The sequence below is a fragment of the Pyrgilauda ruficollis genome, unplaced genomic scaffold (genome assembly GCF_017590135.1).
Source record: "Pyrgilauda ruficollis isolate IOZ18807 unplaced genomic scaffold, ASM1759013v1 scaffold25, whole genome shotgun sequence".
NCBI classification, from domain to species: domain Eukaryota; kingdom Metazoa; phylum Chordata; class Aves; order Passeriformes; family Passeridae; genus Pyrgilauda; species Pyrgilauda ruficollis.
The window spans coordinates 4589062-4612761 of NW_024523822.1; the positions used below are offsets into that span (position 1 = coordinate 4589062).

General features: G+C 41.2%; 1 protein-coding gene across 1 annotated transcript; it reads left to right on the forward strand.

Moving 5' to 3' along the window:
• The first annotated feature begins 11274 nt into the window (after positions 1 to 11274).
• On the forward strand, positions 11275 to 17194 carry PLK2 (polo like kinase 2). The gene is made up of 14 exons (XM_041470877.1): positions 11275 to 11573; positions 12006 to 12113; positions 12278 to 12394; positions 12590 to 12719; positions 12999 to 13086; positions 13349 to 13444; positions 13666 to 13864; positions 13956 to 14103; positions 14544 to 14641; positions 15275 to 15398; positions 15643 to 15883; positions 15977 to 16106; positions 16196 to 16306; positions 16427 to 17194. Exons 1-14 carry the CDS (start codon positions 11361 to 11363, stop codon positions 16616 to 16618), a joined length of 1995 nt encoding a protein of 664 aa, XP_041326811.1. The 5' UTR covers positions 11275 to 11360; the 3' UTR covers positions 16619 to 17194.
• Positions 17195 to 23700: the final 6506 nt, after the last annotated feature.

Consider the following 23700-nt stretch of genomic DNA (forward strand, 5'->3'; position numbering starts at 1 on the left):
CATTAGTTATTCCTGACTAATACTGTTTGAAACAGGGTCCTATTTAATGATAAAAAAATATTTTTTACTTAGCAAGAAGATCTTTCTTATCCCTCCACTGCTCTGCAAATGAACTCCGTCAACGTTAACTCCAAAGAGTGAGAAGTTTCATGATTAATTCTTTTATACCCTCCATATCTGGGGAGCTGTGCCCCAGTTGCACTGCACACACTCTCTGGCTCTGATGCAATGTATCTTAAATGTCCTGAGCAGATTGGTCAACACAACTCTGCAGGGTGCTAAGATTTCTCAACAGTTTGAGAAGAAAATACTGGTTTAAATCACAAAGCACGCATACAACAAAATGAAACTGTAGATAAGCACCTTAGAACTTTTATTTCTGAAAGAAACTGTCTTTTGCAGTCCCTAAGGAAGGGCCTATTCAAAATTTCTTATAAGATCATAAAGCAGGTGACAGATTTTATTAACCCTGTGACTAATTTGAACATTAACGATGCAAAAATGTTGAGAGAAAATGCAGCTGGTGAGCATTGTCATAACTCTTATCTGGAGAGTCTCAACTCCCTCACAGATGATGAAATGGCTGTTTCATGAGGAACAGGATGATGCCACACAGTAAGCAGCTGCATATTTAGGCTCCATAGAACAAAGAGTTTTCCAGTTCCTCAGCCTGTTGCTGCTCACTGAGGTGTGCCCCCTCTCATCATAATATTCTTCTCCTTCTATAGCCATTGTAATTCAGTAAATGCTGGTTAATACAGCATGACAGAAGGTCTGTTGAAAATATTGTTCCTTCTCAAACATCAGTGAGGGAGAAAGCAGTTAGCAGTTACTGCAGGCAAGATGACTGATCACCCATTTGATGCCAAATTTAAAATGTATCTGGCTTGGTCTTTGGCATCAAGATCTTGCAAAGCAACAACTTCTGATACAGTCTCTCTTCTTCTCTCTCTCTAAATTCTGTATTTATTGCACCATTTTGTTCTTTCCATTGACTATACTATTTATTACTCACCCTTCCTCTCACCATAAACTTAATTTGCTGTTTGCTTCCACATGTTCTGTTTCCTGATGCTTGAAAAGACAGTTCTGATCTTTTCCTCAAGACTCTTCTGTGTTACTTTCTCTCCAGTAAAAGATAGTGGTTCTTTTTAAGCTTTGTCCCAGAGCAAATTAATGAAAGTGGAAGAAATCCCAAGGCTGTTGGGAAAGGTTTAGGCTGTAGAGGATGGTTTGAGAGCTGCCCAAGAGGCTGACTCATGGGGCCATCTTAATCTAAGAAATCAGTGAAGCAGAGGATACCCAATTAAAAATCATAAGAGAGACACAGTGACTACAAGAAAGTAAGAGGAAGGGAGAGGAGAGGAGAGGAGAGGAGAGGAGAGGAGAGGAGAGAGGAGAGGAGAGTAGGCATCAAATTTACATGAGAGAGACAAGTCTGGGTCTAATGAAGTCCAACAAAATCTGCAGTTCTTAATGCATATAGACTGGGGCATTTGCACTTTCTGATCAGAGAAACTTGTTAAGTAGTTAATCTGCTTTGTTTATTTCTGTGCAAAGACATGCTTGGGGACTAGGCTTAGTGAAATCAGGATAACTCTGAATCATTGAGTCATCAGTGTTGGAAAAGACATTCAAGGTCATTCACCCCCATCACTACTGCTGGTAACCTCTAAACCACTAAACTTCACTCACCACCAGATCCAGATACCTCTAAAACACCTCCAGGGATGGTGACTTCACCACCTCCCTGGACAACCTGTTGAAGCGCCTGACCACCCTAACAGTGAAAAAAGTGTCTCTAATATCTAATCTGAATGTCCCCTGTCTCAGTTTAAGGCCATTTCCTCTTGTCCTCTCACTGCAGGGACAGTTGAAGATACTGGACCCCACCTTACTAACAACCTCCTTTCAGGCAGCTGCAGAGAGCAATGAGGATTCCCTTCTTGAAGATAAACACCCCCAACTCGCTCAGGTGTTTCTTGTAAGACATGATCTCTAGATGCTGCATGAGCCTTGCTGTCCTCTCAACACAGTCCAGAACTTTTTTAGGTGAGGGGCCCAGCACTGGACCCAGCACCGGAGCTGTGGCCTCACCAGTGCCCAGCACAGGGGACAATCCCTGCCCTGGCCCTGCTGGCCACACCATTGCTGATCCAGGCCAGGATGCCATTGGCCTTCTTGGCCACCTGGGCACTGCTGGCTCATGTTCAGCCGCTGTCACCAGCACCCCCAGGTCCCTTTCTGCTGAACTCTCAAGCCATTCCTCTTCAAGCCTGTAAGGCTGCATGGGGTTTGAAAACATTCATTCCAACCACAAATGCACTTTTTAAAGCACTCTAAGGTACTTAAAAAATAACGCTCACCACACTGTTTTCCTCTTAGATGACCTTTTCCTGTTTTCTTGCAAAGCATGTACAAGTGTGAACTGCTTCTCTTACCAGAGTTTTTCACAACTGCTCACTCTGCCTCTCTAAACCAGGACTGCTCTTCTAGAAGCAGCCATGTTTCCTTAACTACCATACATCTAACCAGATGCACCAACACCAAGGACCCCAAGGGCAGTAAAATAAAATTATGTTTTTTTTAAAAATAGATTTATTTTATGCATGTATTGGATTATTTCCTTCATACATCTCAGCAATGAATTGGGTATTATTTTGAATGCTGATCATGCCTCTCTGTCATTCCTTGACAGATAATTGAAAGCTGTTCCTGTCTCTTTAAGTCAGGAGCTGGCTGATTCTATGAGTCTTAAATCTGTCATCTAATGCTAACAGTAAAGAGATAACTAAGAAAAAAAAAAATCAGGAAACGTCTAGTGGCAGAATCTAAATATATAAACCAGACAAGGGAGAGGTAATATTTTTCATAAACTTGAGCTGACATGTCTACAAAGAGTTCTTTTAGCACACCAGCCCTTCTGAAAGTTATAAATAAAAGCAGAAACTTTTGAAGCTAAATGCAGACTCTGACAGGAGAAACCTCACAGTTCACTGTGAAGGTCACTGGTATACATTCACTGAAGGATGTGATCTCCTTTACTTGAAATGAGAGTTAAAATTAGCTCAGACCCATCCCAAAAATCCAATAATCCATGCTGTAGGCCGAGCTATCACATCCTGGTTTTAAACTTGCCTTTGCAATGTTTTACTTCCTTTCCTAGGGGTCACCCTTTGCCAGATGCCAAAGCTTCTCTTTACATTGCTGAGCTGCAATAACTACTTGTATTCTTGTTTTTACCTTGTTGTAAATTCTGTTGAGTGTTATCTTTCTACATTATTTTGCATTTGCTCTGGGGCATTACTATGCACTTCAGAAATTAAAGTGCAGTGTATGTCTTACACAATAAATTTGCAATGGTTGATCTGTGCCAGTAATAACTGCTTTCGAAACTTAAAACCTGACCCATGTCAAGTAATACAGAACATTAAAGGCAACTGAGAACCCACAAGCCAAATCAGCATAAAATATCAATTTGAAATAGAACTAAGGATTTGATAGAACTAAAACTTTCCCCAAATGTCCCCTGTGTTTGACAAAATGATTGAGTCCGTCTCTAGCTGTGGAACTGAAATTTTGTGCTCCCTTTGGGCAGTCCTAACTGCCTCCTCTCAGCACAGATGTGCAGAAAAGCATCTGCTGTGGTGCTGGGAGGTATACAGATTTTTTTACTCCCCAGTGTGTGTCTAGTCTGTCAGAGCAGTGACAATACCCAAACAGATACCCCATGGTCAGAGGGCAATATTTACCCTTCTGGCTAGTGTATTTATCATTTTGTCAGCAGGTTTTTTTCTCATAGTTCTGCCTTTGTTTGCATTTGCCATATATGTTCCCCTGTAGGGTTTTTTTCCACTGATGAGTAGCTTTATACTGGCTTCCATGGTTTAGCAAGCAGATGTCCAGTAACTGCCTGAGGTCTTTGGTCATTGGTGGATCATAAATTCAGGAAAAGGAAAGTACACACTGGCCTACCTACCTTCCCTGGGTGGTTGATATTAACAATAGCTTTAATCAGAAAAGCATGCTGGAATGAAAGCATCAAAGTGAGTTGCTGAAAAAAATCTAGTGGGGATTTTCCTTTTCACATCTAGTTATTTAGGCCATCCTTTATGTTCATGTTTTCTTTTATCCATTCTGTTTTAAATATCACCTGCTCTCATTTCTATTCTTAAAGAGGCCAGCAGGCCCAGACTTTATATGTCTCTCTTTCCTAGATGTCTTAACTTTCCCTACAGGCCATTGATCAGTGTGTGATCTCTTTTCATTTGGTACACTGACTTTACTAATGACCTGCTTCAACTCTTCAGATCAGCAGTCAGGACAAATGTAGCTCCAATAAACTAAATTTAGTGCCAGCCACTTTTAAATATTTACAAAATGTAGAAAGTACTTTTACCTGGAAAAACTGGAGACATCAATATATAACACAATATAAGGAACACAGAAAAGCTTCTGATGTAAGAAAAGAGCTTATTGAAAAGTGTGGTTTTCAACTCTCCATAGAATCTCTGAATACATGCCTCTGTCATGTCAAAATTTTGATGGTAACATATGGTGTTAAGCGTCCCTACTACATGCTTTTTTAATCTTATTGTTTTTATCTTAGAGCAGTGTACAGAAGAAATCTACGAAATATAATGATTGTTAATTTAGTTTAATAAAATTCCAATGAGAAAGAGAGGACAGGATGCCCTTCTTTCATAGATGAGTTGCTTGCTTCACTTGCCTCTGACAACAGCAGCTTTCAGCCCACCTTTTATTCTTGAGCAGACTCTATTCTACTCTATTCAGGATTGCTTCTGGCACGTCTTGCTTTGGTAACAATAAGCTCCTCTTGTACCTACAGAGCTAATAGGTTGTGCTGGCTTATATCTAGTTATGCACTAACTCATTTTTCTGTAGACCCTCAACTCTTACCTTCAACTCTAATTTCCCAGAGTTTTTTCTCTATATTCAAGCCTTATTAAGATATGCATCACCGTCTGGCCCTGTCTGAACATCAGCTGCAACTGTTGAGGATTAAGAATAATGACTGGTACTCCTGTTTGTCAGAACATTTGATTCTTTGTATCTGTTTTGTTCTACAATCCTAGTTAATTACAGAAAATGAGACAACAAAAGTTTACAGACTCATAAATGTTCTCCTCTCTTGTGCTTCATGTTTATAATACATAATAAGAAGTGCCCTGTACACGTCTAGTTAGTGGCAGCATGTGCATAAAAAACAGGTATGGTTGTTCTGGATAGAAGAGAGTGTCATAGAGACTGATAACCTATGACATAGACTCTTACATCATGTATCTCATAACTCTGTTTCTGTGTTGTCTGTGTTACCTGAGCCCTAGTAACACTGTCTTCTGCCCTTAGGATTCAGGAAGCTGCTATTCTATCCATAGAAAGAAATTAAGCACTTAGCCTAATTGGTAAGCAACTCTCCTGTCCTGTATCCTGCAGTGCTTGAAGACTGAAATTGGAAAGGGGAAGGGAGATCAGGAAGGGAAACATACTGACTGAAGTACTGACCTCTTTGTTCTGTTTAGAGGATTTTGACTACCCTTTGGCATTATTTCCTTTAACAAGGAGGTCTTATGTGTAAGATATTCGGGCATTGAGAAGGGCTAAATGAAAAAAAAAAAAAAAAAGCCAACACAAAATATTCTTGACAGTTCTTTTAGGGCACAAAACACTACTCCAATTGTTCCTCAGATTTGAAGCTAAGTGTCTCTAATACTGGGCACGAAGCTGCCATCACACAGATCTTTGTTCCCTCTGCATGATCGATGCGGTTGCATAAGGGGCCTAGCAGTCATTTATACAGGAGGCAGGTTAATTCTGGCCATTACAGCTCCATCACCAGCACGTGGTGTCTGCAGACTCACGAAGTTTCAAGTACCTTAAAAGAGACCAAAAATCACCAGAAGCAGTGACAGCTTCTGAAAAAAATGCTGATAGCAGACCAAGTGGCCACAGTGCCAGGATGTCTCCCTAAATGTCTTGTGGACTGATGCTCTTAAACTAAGTAAGCACTTAGGAGCATTTACATTGCAGAAAAAGCCAGAATGACTGTGATTCCTACAAGACACTACACGAAATATTTGCATGTGTTTGTGGCCATTAGGTTTAACAGTTTCTTATGGATGAACAATACAGTTTGGACTCTTGTTTCTTCTCAGAGCATTTAGAGATGGCGAATAGTGGCCATAGAGAGCTTCACTGAGGGAAATTATGCATCTGAAGGTTCTCTCTTTTAAAACCTTTAAAGGCAAAAGCTTTAGAGTCTTTACTTTTGCAGTACTCAACTTTGAGGTTAGTATAATCTTTGTTTCAGTCTGGCACATGCAAGAAAAACAAGCCAAACTGTGAAAAAACAAAACCAGAAAAATAACACCATGTGCAAACCTGTGGTCTGACTTCACTTGTAGAAGCAGATGCTGTATGAAGGTGTTACTGCACTTTCTGAGGACAGGGGATAGTGTCTGAAGTAAAGCTGTGTGACATTATTCAACCCAGGCAGCACAGGGGAAGAATGAGAGAGTAGTGAGGAAGAGGAAGAAGATAAGTCTCTTTGACACTGGCTTCACTTGACACTGACACATGGCAGAAGCTATATTATTTTCATCCTCTCTCACTGCACTGGGGGAACACCTTCCAGAGCCATCCATCAATATTGACCATGTAAGTATGCATTAAATTCAATGAAATAGAATTTCATGTCTTTGGGGACCAAATACGGGGTCCTATAACTACCACAACTGCAATCCTGTCCTCCTGCCAGCCCCAGGGAACTTACATTGAGCAGTCAGGGAGGAAACAGACCTTGGCACCACCCCAGAAGGAACTAAAAGCTAGCACAGCCTGTGTGACCGCTGCCCTAAACACCCTCCTCTTTCCTTGGGAGATCTTTCTGGGACAACATATGATTGCCTTAAGCTCTTGGTAGTCTGCCTGCTTTTTAATTAGTAGATCACTTCAAATGAAACTGCAAAAGAATTTAGGTCTTTGGAAACATTGCCAAGCTTCAAAGAAAGAAAATTAAGAGACATGAATTATAGCAGAAACAAGTGTTTTGCACTAGCTCTGCAGTGATTTAAGGAGAAAAAATGCTATCATACCTGTCTATAAGAACAATCTATAACAATAAAATCCTTAAAGGGAAGTGACAAACTAAAGAGCAAATGTTTAATTCTATACCTAGTCCAGCTTTTGTGTGTTTTGTACTTTATTTGTTAAGGATGCCTATGCTAGAAACCTTAGAAATGAATACTTTACTGGAAACACAAAAATTAGTGCCCTGGAGAACAGGGAAAGTGTGGAAAACAAAAACAGAGAACATACAGACCCATATGGGGTGGTGAGGAAAGGCTGGTGTGGAACTGAAAATTAAAAGGATAAGTTAAGTAATTGTCTTAAGGTGACTTTATGCTGCTTGTATCCCCATTCATCTGCTCTATTTTGCTGGGTATTAGGTTATGTACCTTTAGGACTGGTTCTGAGAGCTGAGGGGGGAGAAGAAGCACAGAGTTTGTTCTCAGGGACTGCCCTTGCTCCCCGCATCCTCCTCACAGACTGCGCTGTCTGCAGCGCGGACAGTGGAGGAAGCTCTCCTTTGCTTTTAGTTCGTTTTTAGCTGGCTGAGGCAGAGAACTTCTGGACTCTGGCTTTTCTTTTTCTTGGAGCTGTTCAGCCCTGCTCTGGACTGAAAACCCAGAAAAACACTGGGAGCTCACACCTGTGGCCTGTTGGGAACCAGGACAAGGCACTGTCCAGCACAGGAGGGACTGATAAGAGATGAGCAAGCCAAGGTACACCCCACGACAAGGACTTTCTGATTTGCCATCTCTTCAGAACACTGAGAGGTTTTAGTGTTTAATATTATTTATTTTTTCATGTTTGTAAGTACTTTGCTAGTTAAATAAACATATTTTTCCACTTTTCTCCAAAGAAATCTTTTCCAAACCAGTAGAAGGGAGAGGCTACTTAAATTTGCTTTCTAAAACTACCCATCCAGAAGTTTCCTCCCAAATTTGCCCTAAACAAGGCAGTCATAGACCAAGAAGTGAGACTTAGTCAATCAATAAAGACTAAAGTGAAGTAAGATTAGTGATAGACTCAAGACAAGTCACAAAGGATCACAAAGAACATTGTGTAAAAGCCCCAATTTTAATAACACATTTTCTAGAGGGTGATGTTCTAGAAGTAAGCTACTTATATATGTTGACACATAATGTAGTAAATACACTATTCATTGAAGTCATTTTATTGTCCCATCTTTAAGCAGAATACACTTTTAGTACAGACTGCCATAACCTCTCTTCCAACAGCTGAGGGCACTCTATGACCAGTTAAACGAAAAACATGGTTCTACCAAAGCTAACCTGAAGCAGGAGAGCTATCAGCTAACCTGAAAGCAGAAATCAAATTATGAGGCCAGCCAGGTGAAAGGTCAGGGCTGCCTGCCAAATAAGTGTGGGCTACTGCCCGAGTCCAGCATGAATTGTGTAGGAGCATACTGAATTGGCTTAGATTGGCATGCTGGGTAGGGAAATAGTATTAGTGGCACCAAATATTCAGAAAGTTCAGTTGAGTCAGTCTGGAAGCCATGTATATGATGCTGGTCTGGATTTGATATAAAGTTTTGGTTTCCCTGGCAAAATCATGCTCATGAACACAATGACAAAGCTCCGTAATATTAAAGAAGTTGGAAATCCAGGATTTAATGCTCTTCTTTCTGGAAATTTAAGTCTCTGGACACCTCACTTTCATAATGTTAGGGTAAGAATAAGGGGTTCCTGACAAGACCTTCTTCCCACAAGCCAGTGATCAGACAGCTTCTGACTGTCAAATTCCCATTTCTCATCTGAACCAGGGACTTATGCACACCCAGTCTTCGCCGACCCTCGGTAATATGGCTTTTATGAACAGCTGTATATTTGTGTAAAAATGGAGCTGTAGGAATAAGTGACTGCTTTTTTTTTCTAGAGACAGAGACAGAAGGAATGCCTGAGGCCTGAATTTGGGCTAGGTTTGCCCTGTTTCTTGGCAGGGAAACTGTAATGCTGTTTGGCTGTATACTGATTTGGCTACAGAGCTGCTGCTATCTTATCCAGTTTTCAAATAAGATTCTTGTGCAGGCTGCAGGTACATTTAAGCATTTTGCTAATGTAATTTGGAAGAAAAAAATGGGAGATTACAGCTAGAGAGCAAAAAATGGGAGAGCACGGGCTAGAATGGCTTTCCTTTGCAAAATATAAAAAGGTCAGTTTCAAATATTAACTACAATGTTATTTTATCCAAGAGATCACCTTAAGAATAAAGCAAGTTTGCTTTGCAAAACCTCACAATAAACAGGTGAACTTGGCACCTTGAGATAAGTGTTAGGTAAACGCTCCCTATGAGAAAGTGAGAAAATCAGTCTTTGAGTAACTGTTGCATGGGACAGCCCAGCAGCCTCATGGCCTTTTGTAACCCAGGGAACACAGCTTAAATACTTTATTTCAGCAAAGTAGGTGAGAACAAATAGTGTCAGTCCTGCTTATCAGAACACTTTGTGTACTTTAACCACGTGCTAGTGTCCTCTTAAAGTCAAGCTTAACAATCTTCCCTAAACCTTTACCAGACAAAGCTTATTTTTCTTACCATGTGCAGTGCCACTTCTTTCCAGGAGAGGGAAAACGTGTACTTCTGCCTATTTCCCCTTTCCCCAAAAGCCTTTCAGCGCAGCAGAGCAAAGCAATGTACTGGCACATAACAAAGCAAAGAGAAATAACATTTATTTGTAATTTATTTTGCAAAAACGGGTACTAATTTGGAGAAAGGTAAGGTAATGTAAGGGTAAAAATATTTGTCAGGAATAGGAAGTCAATGCCTGTAAGACAAAGGGCTAAGAGGGCACAGGACTGAACAGCATCTATGTATCACAATTTTCCTTCTTTTTCTTTTTACCTCTACTCCTATGATTAATGACTAGTAATATCAATGTGATTTGATTAGGTTTTGCAGAGTGAGTTAGGAAGGAACATGAATGCAGCAGCAAATGCCCATTAAAAAACTGCAGAAAAAGAGTGTATACAATCCAGTATATTTAACACTTCAGCACTGTTACCTTCCTAAAGCAACACCTATGGAGAGAAAAAAATAAAGAAATATTGTTGTTTTACACTCTTGCTCGTTTTGGCTGGGGGGACTTTGTGTGTTCTGTTAAGGCACGCATCCTGTTGTTGACACGCTAAAAGAAGACTATTCAGTTATTTTAAGATGTGAAATGAGAGATTTTAAAGGATTGACACTGAAATAACTTACAGTTACATGCTCTGAGAGTCATTCTTATCAAATCAACTAGTCTTTTTTACCAGCAACAAAAGCAGGTCTGCAGGTATTTTGTCTGCCAACAAGAAAATACTGCTTCAGAAATGTGTAACACACTAAGGAAATGATGAATTTTGGCATTTTTGCATCTTCAGAAAGGAGAAATGCAAAACTGTTTCAGATTTCAGTATTTTTCTCCCAGACCACACTTCACTTTCTAGCAATTGTCTGTACAGAGGCCCAATACTACAACTGCCTTCAGGAGCCTTCCAACTTGATTTATTTACTGCTTATGAAGAGATTTTAGGGCTGACTGTGTTAGACAGCGTGGGGGTGTCCCTAGGCATGAGCTCTCCTTACAAAGGGAGGGGCACGATAGCCCCTCGGCAGTGGGGCATTCATGCCAGTGATTTGTACCACCTGAGCAAGCCCATGGGGCTCAGCTCCATGCTGGCCCTGCCTGTTTCTCTGCTGCGCTGGAGCTGCTTTGGCACAGGCGGGACGCACTCCTCCTCTTCCTCACGTGCGGCAGCAGCAGACACGCGTTACGGGGCTGCTCCTACAGCTCGGATCGTCCATCACCAATCCCCACTGCCCGCACACAGCAATCCTTGAGCGAGAAAAACACCTCTTGCGCTGAAGCTCTCTTCAAAGAGCTCCCACACGGGACGGCAGCGGCCAGAGCAGCCTCCCCCGCTGTCGGGGGACAAGAGCCTGTTCGCCCCGCCGCTCCGCTCTGCTCCCGCCACAAAGCTGGGCAAGGGAGGATAAAACAGGGCAGCCCGGCAACAGAGGGCAGAACAGGTCAACCCGGTGCTGCTCAGCTCTCTCGGGCCCCGCCGGGGTAGGGCGGGGCCGGGCCGAGCCGGGCGGGCGGAGCGGAGTCCGGGCGGGGACCGCCCCTCAGCGTTGGGGAGGAGCCGCCACCCGCTTCATAAAGGACGAGCCGCGGAGCTGCTCGGGGTCGTGAGCAGCGCGGGTGGGAAGGGTAGGGCAGGTGGAGCGGGACCGAGGAGGGCAGGGAGGCAGGACGGAGCCGGTGGGGTGCGGTGATGGAGCTCCTGCGGACTATCGCCCACCCGCCGGGCGGCGGCGGCGCCAAGGGCTGCGAGGCGGCGGCGGGCAGAGCGGCCGGCGGCGAGTCGCGCAGGAAGAAGGCGGAGGAGCCGCAGCACCAGCACGGCCACCCCGCAGCCGAGGTCTCCCGGATTATAACCGACCCCACGACGGGGAAGCGTTACTGCCGCGGCAAGGTGCTCGGAAAGGTAATGGCTGCGGCGAGCCCCGTGCCCTCCCGAGCCGACGGCCGGCGTGCCCAGCTCGCCGCCCTTCCCGGCGGGGCGGCCGGCGGGCGCTGCCCCCGCGGGGCTGCGCTCCAGCGGAGAGCGAAGTGCGCTGCGCTGCCGCCCACGACCTGCCCAGCGCCGCCCGGGCCAGGCGCTGTGGGTCCGAGCGCCCTTACTGCCCCGGAATTGTGCCTTCGGCTCGGGCGAGCCCGCGGGAAAGACTTGGATGTTGCATGCGGGGAGTGGGGAGCGCGAGCCTTCCAACAGACCATGAACCTAGGACCTGTCCTTAGAAATTGTCCTTTGCTAAGGAAGTTGCGCTTCTTGACTAATACATGAGCTGGTGAATGACTAAGTGCGGGACTGCATTTATACCTGCTCTAATTGCCTTTTTCTCCTATGTCTCTTTAGGGTGGATTTGCCAAGTGTTACGAGATGACAGATTTGACAACAAATAAAGTTTATGCTGCGAAAATCATTCCTCACAGCAGAGTAGCAAAACCTCATCAAAGGGAGAAGGTATGTATGCATGAATGATTTTTTTTTTTTTTTTTGATCGAACTCCTTTTGTGCTAGATTGCCTACCCCTTTTCCTGAAATGGTTCTCATAGAGCTGTATGCTCAACCTTGTGGAAGTAAGGCTAACAACACCTTTCTTCTTTCCCACTATCTTGTCTTTACAGATTGATAAAGAGATTGAGCTGCACAGAATGCTTAATCATAGACATGTTGTGCAGTTTTACCACTATTTTGAAGACAGAGAGAATATTTACATTCTTCTGGAATACTGCAGTAGAAGGGTGAGTATCAATTGGGAGAAATCTGGTATTTACTTACCTGGAAATTGCAACTAACTTAAATGTGTGATGTGTAAAATTTATTTTTCATGGCTTTAGTTGTTGTTTCTCTGTGTACTCATTTACTTTTGCTTACGGTGCACATGCTTAATCTTGTGCATTGTCAGTGACATTTCTGCCTTTGTTTTTCCTCTGCAGTCAATGGCTCACATCTTAAAAGCGAGGAAGGTATTGACAGAACCAGAAGTACGATACTACCTCAGGCAAATTGTGTCAGGGCTAAAGTATCTTCATGAACAGGAAATCTTACACAGGGATCTTAAACTAGGTGAGTTCTCCAGATTGCCAACTTCTAAACATACTCCTCCAGTCCTGTCAGCATTGTACCACTTTATCCTTGTATGGTGATAGTTTGTTTAGTAGAATCAGCTTAGTCTATCTTTACAGTGGAAACTCATGGTGCTTAAGGGATGACATTAAGCATTCTTAATAAAAAAAAAAAATCTTGCCTAGCTTCTGGCTCTGAACAAAGTATGACTCAGCACCTGTGGTAAATGCTGTCCTACCTTGCCAGAGATGGACTAACTGGAATTTCTTTGTTTGCCAGGTAACTTCTTTATCAATGAGAACATGGAACTGAAGCTTGGTGACTTTGGCTTGGCAGCTAGGCTGGAACCACTGGAGCACAGGAGGAGGTAGGAGCATCAAAAATATATAGTCTAGTAGTAAATGAAACTAAATTTATATGAAAATGAGAAGTCATGTTCCATAGCAGAAGCTAGTTACTGCCCCTCCACTATCATGAAGTAAAATGAAAAAAAATTCTATGCTATTAAAGTTCCTACAGTTCCTCTTTAGATGTCTGAACTTGAGAGGAAAACCTGCCCTATGAAAAATAGCTCCTTCCCCTTTCTATTTGAAGTATTAACCAGCTCTGTGTTGTCTTTGATTTTTCAGAACAATATGTGGCACACCAAATTACCTCTCCCCAGAAGTCCTCAACAAACAAGGGCATGGCTGTGAATCTGATATATGGGCCTTAGGCTGTGTAATGTAAGTACCTTCCTGCCTTTGAAATGTGTTATATCTACCACTGGCTTAGGCTTTTGAGAGTTCAAAGGGGACACAGTGCTGCATTCATTTACAGCCTTTTATACATGTGTAGTTCAGTGCAGAAATTGTTCATGTTGGGAGATACAAAAAAAGGTTTTGTCTATCTGTAGACCCAAGTATGGTGTGTAAAATAAAACTGTTTTTCCTTTGCCTTTAAACAGGTATACAATGCTGTTGGGAAGACCCCCATTTGAGACTACAAATCTTAAAGAAACATACAGATGTATAAGGGAAGCAAGATACAGCCTGCCTTCATCTCTTTTGGCACCTGCAAAACACTTAATAGCTAGCATGTTGTCAAAAAACCCTGAAGATCGACCAAGTTTAGATGAAATAATTCGACATGAATTCTTCTTACAGGTTTGTACTGCCTGCTATTAGTGTTGTAAAAAACAAAATCCACACAAAAATGCACTCTGTGGTCTAAAAATGTTGTGTTGTATTTCCACAGGGCTTTACACCTGATAGACTTTCTGCAAGCTGTTGTCACACTGTCCCTGATTTCCATTTGTCAAGTCCTGCTAAAAATTTCTTCAAAAAAGCAGCTGCTGCTCTCTTCGGGGGAAAAAAGGATAAGGCCAGATACTTGGACACACATAGTAAGTTTGAAGTCTAGAATACAGTCCACTTATTTCTATTACATCAGTTTCATATTAATGTACATCTGTGAGATAGCAGCAGAACACTTATACCTGTGTCTCAGAGCTTTCCTGGTTTGGTTTTGACTTTTCTTCTTAAGTATAGATGGTAGCCTGTCCACCTATGCCAGTTTACGTACATGAATGCTTCTTACAGCATCCCTATCTATATTTGTCATCTGTTAGTTTGTAAAGTCTATTGAAATTTAGTCTCTTATATTGAAATTTAGTCTCTTAGAGTGATTTGTATATAATAGCATCATTTCTGTGGGAGACTATGGCAGGCTTAGAAGAAGCTGCTAGAGAGAGACAATGTATTTTCTGCAGCTAACTTGTTATGCTTTTTATAGTTCAATAGCATTTCCAGATTCAGTGTTAAATATTTTTTTCCTGTGTTGCAGACAAGCTAGCCAAAGAAGATGAAGAAATCTACAAGCTCAGACATGATTTGAAGAAGACATCGATAACCCAGCAGGCCCCCAAACACAAGAGCGATGAGGTATATGCAAGTGCAGTTCAAATCTAGTAACAGTTGGGTGGAGTAGCTATAATTAAATTATATTTGACTTGGATATCAGGACTGGGGCTGTACACAGCATAATCAAGCTTAAATGATTAGCAGAGCTGCTTTAAGAGGGCTTAAACAAGCATCACAAAGGTATGGTAGCCTTTGTAGGGAGACTATAAATTTTGGCTTTTGAGTAATTATAGTATCTGCCTAGACTCCATTGTTACCTGTGCGTTAACTTGTCTGCCAGGTGCTATTTCTCAATATTCCAAATACAGGGCTTCAGTTCATGATTAACTAGGGCTTCTTAAAAGAATAAATTGCTGAAATCTGTCTTTCACTACTTGGTGTTCAGACCTGCACACAGCTACTCCCTTGCTAGGGCAAGAGAACAGAAAACTGATTAATAGCCTGGGAGATGCAAATTGAAGATCTAAAGAATGGAAAGACCTGGAGTGCTGCTCTAAGCTAAGTCTAGCAGCAGCTCCTTTGTAATCTTTGTACATGAATACCAGTTTCCCTAGAATTTATCGTCTGTTGAGAAACAGGAGAGCCATGCAAAACTTGTGTATAAGCCTTGACTTGTGTTATGTTTGATGTTTACAAGTCTGACATCTCTTCTAGGAGATTCAGCCTCTTATCACAACAGTGGTGAAGCCAGGAGCATTGCCAGAAACTAAACAGATTGGAGACTCCATTCGGATGATAGTCAGAGGAACTTTGGGAAGCTGCAGCAGTAGCAGTGAATGTAAGTGCAGCAAAATGTGATGTCAAAGTCTGAATCCCACTTTATTTTCCTCATATCTTAAAAGCTTGAAGCAAACGTCCGCTTTTATACTCTTTATTTTTGTTGTTGCAAAAGCCAATAATTTTGAAAAATTTAAACTATAAAGTCATTAAGGCTAGGTTTCTTAATCTATGTAACTCAAAAGTTTAGAATGAAAATCTTCTCTCCATGTGCTCTTGTCAGTCTAATAATCCTTTCTTTTCAGGTTTGGAAGACAGTACTATGGGAAGTGTTGCTGATACAGTTGCAAGAGTATTGAGGGGATGTCTGGAGAACATGGCAGAAGCAGATAGTAATCCCAAAGAACAGCTAACAGCATCCTTCCAGTGGGTTACAAAATGGGTGGACTACTCCAACAAGTACGGCTTTGGGTACCAGCTGTCAGATCACACTGTTGGTGTCCTCTTCAACAATGGGGCACATATGAGCCTTCTGCCAGACAAAAAGTAAGAATCATTAAGCAAACAACTCACTAAAGCAGTTTAAACATGAAATACTTGTTTCTCATCACTAACCACCTTATTTTTTTCCTCTTTCAGAACAGTGCATTACTATGCTGAGCTAGGCCAGTGCTCTGTCTTCTCAGCCACAGAGGCCCCTGAACAGTTCATTAGCCAAGTAACTGTACTGAAGTATTTCTCTCACTATATGGAGGAGAACCTTATGGATGTAAGTTCAGCACCTTCAGGGTCCTGAGCTGTAAAAAAAATACACTAAATGTAAACTGAATGCTTAACATAGTCTGTTGCCTTTCCTAGGGAGGAGACCTGCCCAGCCTAACTGATGTACGGAGGCCCAGGCTTTACCTCTTACAGTGGCTCAAATCTGATAAAGCATTAATGATGCTCTTCAATGATGGCACGTTTCAAGTAAGTGTGGTAGCATCACCAGAGAAAATGTCTTAAAATACTTTATTTCAGTAAAACTAGGTAAATCTCAGAAACTGAAAGGAGAAAGGAGACAAACAGTAACTTACTTCTCTTTTGCAGGTGAACTTCTACCATGATCACACGAAAGTCATAATTTGCAATCAGAGTGAGGAATATCTCCTTACCTACATAAATGAAGACAGGATATCCACAACGTTTCGATTGACAACTCTTCTGGTTTCAGGATGTTCATTGGAACTAAAACACAGAATGGAATATGCTCTGAACATGCTGCTGCAGCGATGTAACTGAAGGAATTGACTCTCTTAAACCAAATGGACTCTCTTGTTCACTGTGAATCTACAGTGGAGATGGTGGAGCAACTAGTATGTTGATGATGGATGTGTGGTGGTACGAAAACTGGACTGTCCAAGTGTGCTGGGCACACATCTATTAGAAGCCTAAACCTACTTGGAGTAAAATGTTGTGACAAGGAGTTCTTCGGATCATAGTTTTCCTTGCTTCATGTGTGTTAAAGATATAATTTCACTTGAACTCGGAGCAGAGAGTGTCTGTTTGCTCTGTAAGAGAGCATCTCTGATGGAGTTAAACTGTGAATACACATCTGGAAAGGGAGGGAAGGGAGAGCTCCGTTGTTGGGGATAATTGTAACAAGCAGCTTCTGGTTGCTTAACTGTGAACTATGGCCATACTGTTTTTTTCCTTATTTCTCAAAAATACCCACACTTGTGGCTGGCTAAGTGCATTCCTTGTTAATTTTTTTTTTTTATTTATTACAGCCTAAAGTGAAGTATTTATTACTTTTTTTTTTTTTTTTGGACCTTGGCATTTTGAATATAAATCTGTTGGCAATAAAGAATGGAAACCTGAGGCATCATTCTCTACTTTTTCTCCAGTGTAACTGAGCATGCTTTACTTCGCATTACAAAAAAATGTTGCAGATTTGCTTTCTATATTCTATTTTTAAAAAGTCTCCTGCAGGTCTGGATATGAAGGGTAGGCAGGTTTATCTGTGTCTATGCCCACTTTCAGTCACAAACACCAATATGGCTATTGTTAATTATAGCTGCAAACCTAAAATAACTGCTGGTGGAGCTTACAGATAATGATGTAGGCCTTGACACTTATTGTCCTAAGGGCTTAAAACAAAACTATGGATCTCTTCAAGATACTAGATCTCAAAATTCATGTTTAACACTGACTGAAAAGAACTCTGTCTTCTGGGTAGTATGTTGGAGACTGAAGGATCCAACATCCTTGAGGAGCTGTGTAAATTCTCCTCTGCTTGCTGGGAAAGCATTGCTCTTATCAAGGGCCTGAGAATCCTGATACCTCAGCAGCAGAATCACTTGTCACCTATCTCTTTGCCTCTACTGAGCTTTATTTTGTCTTTCTACTCTTGGTTAAATACCCAGTATAGTAAAATCAAAAGAGTGAAAAAATTAAAGGGAGACTTAGTGTATACCATAAATCATAACTTGTCTTAGTAACACTTGTGGTCACTTAGTAACACTTGTTTGGGTAGAGTAAGCCCAAAGTTGACATTTAAGTTTTCTGAGACCAACACCAGGATGGCCTGCTGCTTTCTGCAATCTCAGTGCTTCTAAACATCCACTTACGTGACTAATGGCTTTCCAAAACAAGGCAGTGCCATTTGTCAGTTAAAAACATGCAAATAGGTGCAATTATGGAGAAATCATGGACTCTAGGCAGGTGGAAATTGTCTGACTTGTGGACTGGGCTTATTTCTCTTAGATATTGCATAGCACCCGGACCTGTATAAACATATAGCTGTCTTCAAGTAACTGTTCTGATGCAACAGCAAGCAGTTAATTGCTTACTTGACCTATTGTTCCTATAACTGAATGAGGCCTTTTCTGAACTACATCAATTGCCGTCAGTGTATCAATCACAGCAGCTGAATGTAAGGAACAGGCAGAGTAATAAAGCGCAGACTAAACAAAGTACAGATGTCAATCTGAAATAGTGAGCAGAGTACTTATTGCTGGCTTGCTTCATCTTGCAACAAGTGTGTATAACTGTGATGGGGTTTGTTGCATTGAATACCATGCATTAGGTAATATTTATTTACTTCTCAAGTCTAGACAGGAAGACCCAATTGAGTTCTTCAGATGGATTCATTAATGTAACTCTAGGCAGTTCAGTGAAGTTAAATATATACTTGCTATAGTGAGCAGAATTCAGCTTCCCAGCTGTCTACTTTCTTCAAGGGATAATGGCTGATTTTATTCCTGAGAGACCATGACTTACCTAATTCTGCTGCACACATACAGTTACTGTTGTGTTCTTTTCTCTAACAAAGTAAAATCTCCCTTTTTTGTTTATGACATTAAACATACAGTAAACATACAGTTTGCATGCATTTCAAAAACAAAATTTACTAGAGCCATAGTACTTCACATGGAAAGACCACTTTTGTTCAACTTTTGTGTGCTAGAGAAAGTGCAAACCTTTATTCAGCTGCTGATTTCTTTGTGTACCAAAATCATGTTTGTATGGCTATAATTCAGGCTCATGTAAGCCAATAAATCAGCTTTTAATTTAGAATATTTAAAAATGTATGTAAAGGCTCCAGGATGCTAGTCGTTTGTGGATGGTTGATACCTCACTAAAATAAGTCAAGTGAATCAACTATTTGTTTGCAGTGTTTATGCTCAGTGGTTGCTAAATCCTTATGTATCTTTCTGCTTAGTGCAGCTTATGCTCTATATCCTTACCTCACTTTTTATTTTAATATTGCAAAACAAGAAAGATGTTTAGATCAGGTTAAGGAGAAATACGCTTTTCAAGGTACCTTTGTCCTAGTCTCTGAGCCCAAAGATGGAAAGCCATTTTAAAATTCTTGGTATAAGAACTTGCATCAGGAACAAAAGTTCTGAAATTCTTTCTCAGGGTCCTGTCTTAAACAAGATACTGTATTGCACTACTTGGCCTTTTTACTTAAACATGTAACTTCCTCTTGTAGTTCTGCATATAGGAAGATAAACATTAGAAAGGCACTTGTCCATATCTTCTGTATAACAAATGTCTTACCTTCTCTTGAAAGATGTGGTCTGCATTTTATGCTGGTCCAGCAACTGTTCTATTATATTGAAGCCAAGAGAAAACACAGCATAAAATCTAGTTTGAGAGTATATCTTCTTGAAAGGAAGGTGAGGATTAAAAGGTTAGGTGAAAGCACAAAGGTTTGTCAGGTATGAATGCTGGACACGATGAAATAACATTGACAAGGAAAAAAAATATTTTGTACTCTTATTAAAACATCTTTATGAAGTTTGAAAATATATTTTTGCAAATATATATACATACTTGTATGACTGAGTGCACTAATCTGCTGATAACAAACAAGTCAAGAAAATTATTCAAACAGGTCATGCTTCAGCACTAAAAAAATGCATTACCCACTAATGCCACTAGTAACTCAAGTATTCTAGGGCATTCTGTAATCTTTTCCTGAAATTATTTCATTTAATTAAGTTCCTATATATAATACTATGCAAAAAAAGAAAACAGTTTCAGTGTATGCTGCTTTGCAATATTGAATAAACGTTCCAATATTCTCCAGGTTATTTAGGAACCTAGAAGAATATTCCGTTATTTTAAAGCTATTTCATTACTTCTGAAAATAGTCATATCAGAGAATGATCCTTCTGCTGCCCACATCTCGGGATCTCCTCTGGTCAAGCTGACCCCAAGATGTATTAAAAGTTCCTTTTCCCCAAACCAGCTGTTGAAGAAGGAGTCAGAAGTCTTTGGCTCGCGTTCTCAAGGTTGTTTATTATTTTTTATCTAAAACATTTTCTGTGTGGCCTGCCGAGTTCTGTTTAGCAGGTTGGCCCGAGGCACACTGCCCGCCCAAGGGGCTGGTGTTGTCTTTTATACTACAAACTACGTATTCGATATTTACAGTTATGTTCCAATACCTATCACCTATGTTAGACAGTGACTTTCTACTCTACACCAATCCCAAAGTGCCACCATCACCAAGAAGATGGAGGCTAGGAAGAAGAAGGAAGAAGGACAGGACAATGCCCAGATTCCTCTGTCTTGTCCCGTAGACCCCCATAGTAAAATTCTTCAAAATTCCACCTTTCACCCTGTGGCAATTACTATTATGCTACTTAAACTTTTGTGACTTGTAATTCTTCATATAAAGTTGGTAATTTGCTCCATGGGTTGAGATCGAATTCCCAAGTGTCTTTGGCTTCCTGCCAGGGTCTCCCAGCCCCTGCCAGGATTTTGAGCCATCCAGGGCACCCAGAGGGATGTCCTGGGTTCCGACACCCACCAATAACAGGTAATTTTGTGCTTGACTAAATGGATTCTAAATGTAAATTTTCAAAAAATTATAGGTTTTTATAGGTATTTATGAACTCCCAACCAGATACATACCCAAGGAATCAACAAGAATAATGCATGGCATGAGCCATCACTTTGGTTTATTTGGTTTGTTTTTCCATTTTTATGCCTTATAACATCAATTGTGGCAGAATTGCCACAATGTTAGACAGGACATACAAATTGAGAGGTTAAACTCCATTTAAATATATATATTTGGAAACAAATATTGTGGATCCTCATGGTGTTTGGAAATTAGGATAATAGAAAGTAAAGATTTGGCCTCTGGGATTTATGCATGTAAATTAGCTTAGGTATGGGAACAGAATTGATTCGAAAGATTCTGTTTTACTGGCTACACTTGAAGCCATTGCATTTTTCTTCTCTACTTGAAATCATGGGTAAAAAACCACTATATTTTCTGTTGTCCATAGCAAGTTTATATCACCTGAACAGGAGTAAGGCTGATTGACATTTTTAATGCCTTTTCCTGCTTACTATTGAAATAAATTCCTTAATCCTCATGACAAAAACATAAAAGTACGTAAAATTGACAATTATTAGTACCAAAGTGGCCCAGGTAAAGAGTTACTAAACCCTTTTTCATCAGACGTAAAAAAGCAACATATTTTATATGTAACATATTTTACAGTTACTTCCACTGAGGATTCTGAGTAAAGACCTGAATGAACTCACCCAGCACTTGGGCAGTTTGTAGGCAGATGTTTTCTGTGGCAGGCTAGAAATGAAGACTAATCCACACACTCCCTTCCTTACATATATTGAATAATCATGAAAATGACTGCCCATTTTCTGCTGATGGTTGCAAAAGTTATGTAAAGGTGAATCAAGCATTATCCACAAGCGAATGGTTGGGTGCATGAGTGACTCTCCATACACTGAGAATTTTAGGCAGAGGACTTTTTTTTTGCCTTATTCCCTACCCTGAGAAATAAATACCAGCTCATTTAAATTGCTTACCTGGATTTGAGATCTTTGAGACTGATAACTTATCACACAACTAGGTCTTCCTAGACGAAGTGCTCCGAAGTTCTAAAGTAGCACAATTACATTTTAGAACCTGGTCATCTAGGACACCATTCTCATGGAGCTTTCTTCTGAAGGATTCATTTCCCGGTATTTCACATCAAATGACCACAACATCAATGGTCTTAACACCGTGAATAAAAGAAGCTTTGAAGTCACTTTTTCAATCTTACTGCCAACTCCAGAAGACCTCTCCTGCTCCTGGTCGTGCTTCAAGGGTTTTACAGACACAAGCATCAGAATCAAACTAGTAGTAAACTCTGACAACTCATGAAAATTCTACACATATGACATTTTATGCTCATAAAGTAGCTTATAAGACTTTTTTTCCTTATTTACTATAAACAATAAATTTTAATGTAGTTTTATTGTTTTGGAATAGCTTCACTGGAGGAATGAAGGTAACAAGGCTTTTGTAGTGGGATTCTGGATCTGGATTAAGACTGCTGGTTCTGATGGGAGAAATGGAAGGCATAATGCATTATAAAGTAGACTGTGGCAGAGGAGGAAAGTCAATGAGGATGGAAGAAAGGAAGCAAGGTTATGGCATCAACACAATCTTAATCTTCTATAGAAAGAAAAAAAAGCAATTTGTGTATCATCCTCAAGGACAGCTTCTCATGCCTACCATTGCATTAAGTAATGGATAGCTGCAGTAAAAGATGCATGAGAGGTGCAATAAGCGGGCAGAACAGGAAAGGCTGGACTTTTTAGTACAGGGAAATTCAAGGCAGCTGAGACAAGCTCATGGTAATTTAAATGCCTTGTAGTATATGTTAGCAAAGGCTGCAACAGTTATGTTTGATGTTGCTTTACATAGGAAATGTTAAAATCTACTCTGATTTTCAGAGGCCCTTACCTCTGTTAGTAATGAGCACTTGTGGAAATGAAAGTGGGTGCTTCCAATGAAGGTTAGATATCTCATAAAAGGACAGGGAGCATGATAGTGTCAGGCAGATTATGGAAAGAGGAATGTACACAGAACAATTATAAAATTATTCTGTAGTATATTATGCTGTTTCTGTCTCTCTAAGCATTTGCACTGAACTCATCCTCACATCTGATCATCTCTACTTAATGTCAGTTCCTTCTTGTTATTGTTAATTACAAATAATTAGAAGGTTAGCTAGAGAGGGTGAGTCATGGCACAAGGGGTATGTAGGAACATGGGTTTACTGTAGGGTTCTGGAAAAAGTGAGGGAGCTCACAAGACTAGGAGGAAGAGAAGGTGCTGGAGAGCTGTGACTCAGGGGAGGGAGACCTGGGATGGAAACATGAGGGAGGGCTGGCTGGGGCAGCCAGTGGAGAGGATATTTTAGGAGGCAGAGGCCCCATTTTGAACTCTCCCCCGGAGCAAACATGTCATGGAGGAAGTGGTGGCGGTGAGGCAGGAGGCGTCCGGACGGACGAGGTGCGGTGGGGCAGCAGGCAGCAGGGCCGAGTCAGGGCGGCGGCAGGCCCAGAGAGGGCCGGGAGCTGCCCGAGGATGGCTCTGGCTGCGGGAGCCAGCCAGGCAGGGCCAGGGCAGGCGCCAGGTGCCCTCGCAGCAGAACCTGCAGCAGGGAGCCTCCCTTTCACTCGCCTTTGCCACATGGACCACGTCCATCACTAACCTCACAAGGGGAAAGGAATGGTGTTCAAGGTAGAAAATAATAGCAATTAGAAGCCATAGAGGGTTCTTGATCCATGTTAATTGATCCATTATGAGTCAATAAAAGAGGACTAAGTGGGAGCTCATATTTTGGGAGCAGGGGAGTGAGCTCCACTGTTATCTCATGAGTTGCATCAAAGATGTTGGAATGTGAGATGTCAGAGAAGATGGCCAGAATGCTCTGCTAGTGGTAAAAGCAGGTATGGACCAGAGGTGAAATACTGAGTGTTGTAACCAGAGAAAAGACAATAGCAGGAATCAAGACACAGCAGGGAATGAGTCAAGTGCAGAAATTCAAAATCACAGAAAAAATAAA

Coding starts and splice junctions, on each gene's coding strand:
- PLK2 (XM_041470877.1), top strand. CDS start 11,361: ATGGAGCTCCTGCGGACTATCGCCCACCCGCCGGGCGGCGGCGGCGCC. Junction 12,114..12,277: donor AACCTCATCAAAGGGAGAAG/GTATGTATGCAT, acceptor TTGTCTTTACAG/ATTGATAAAGAGATTGAGCT. Junction 13,087..13,348: donor CCACTGGAGCACAGGAGGAG/GTAGGAGCATCA, acceptor TTGATTTTTCAG/AACAATATGTGGCACACCAA.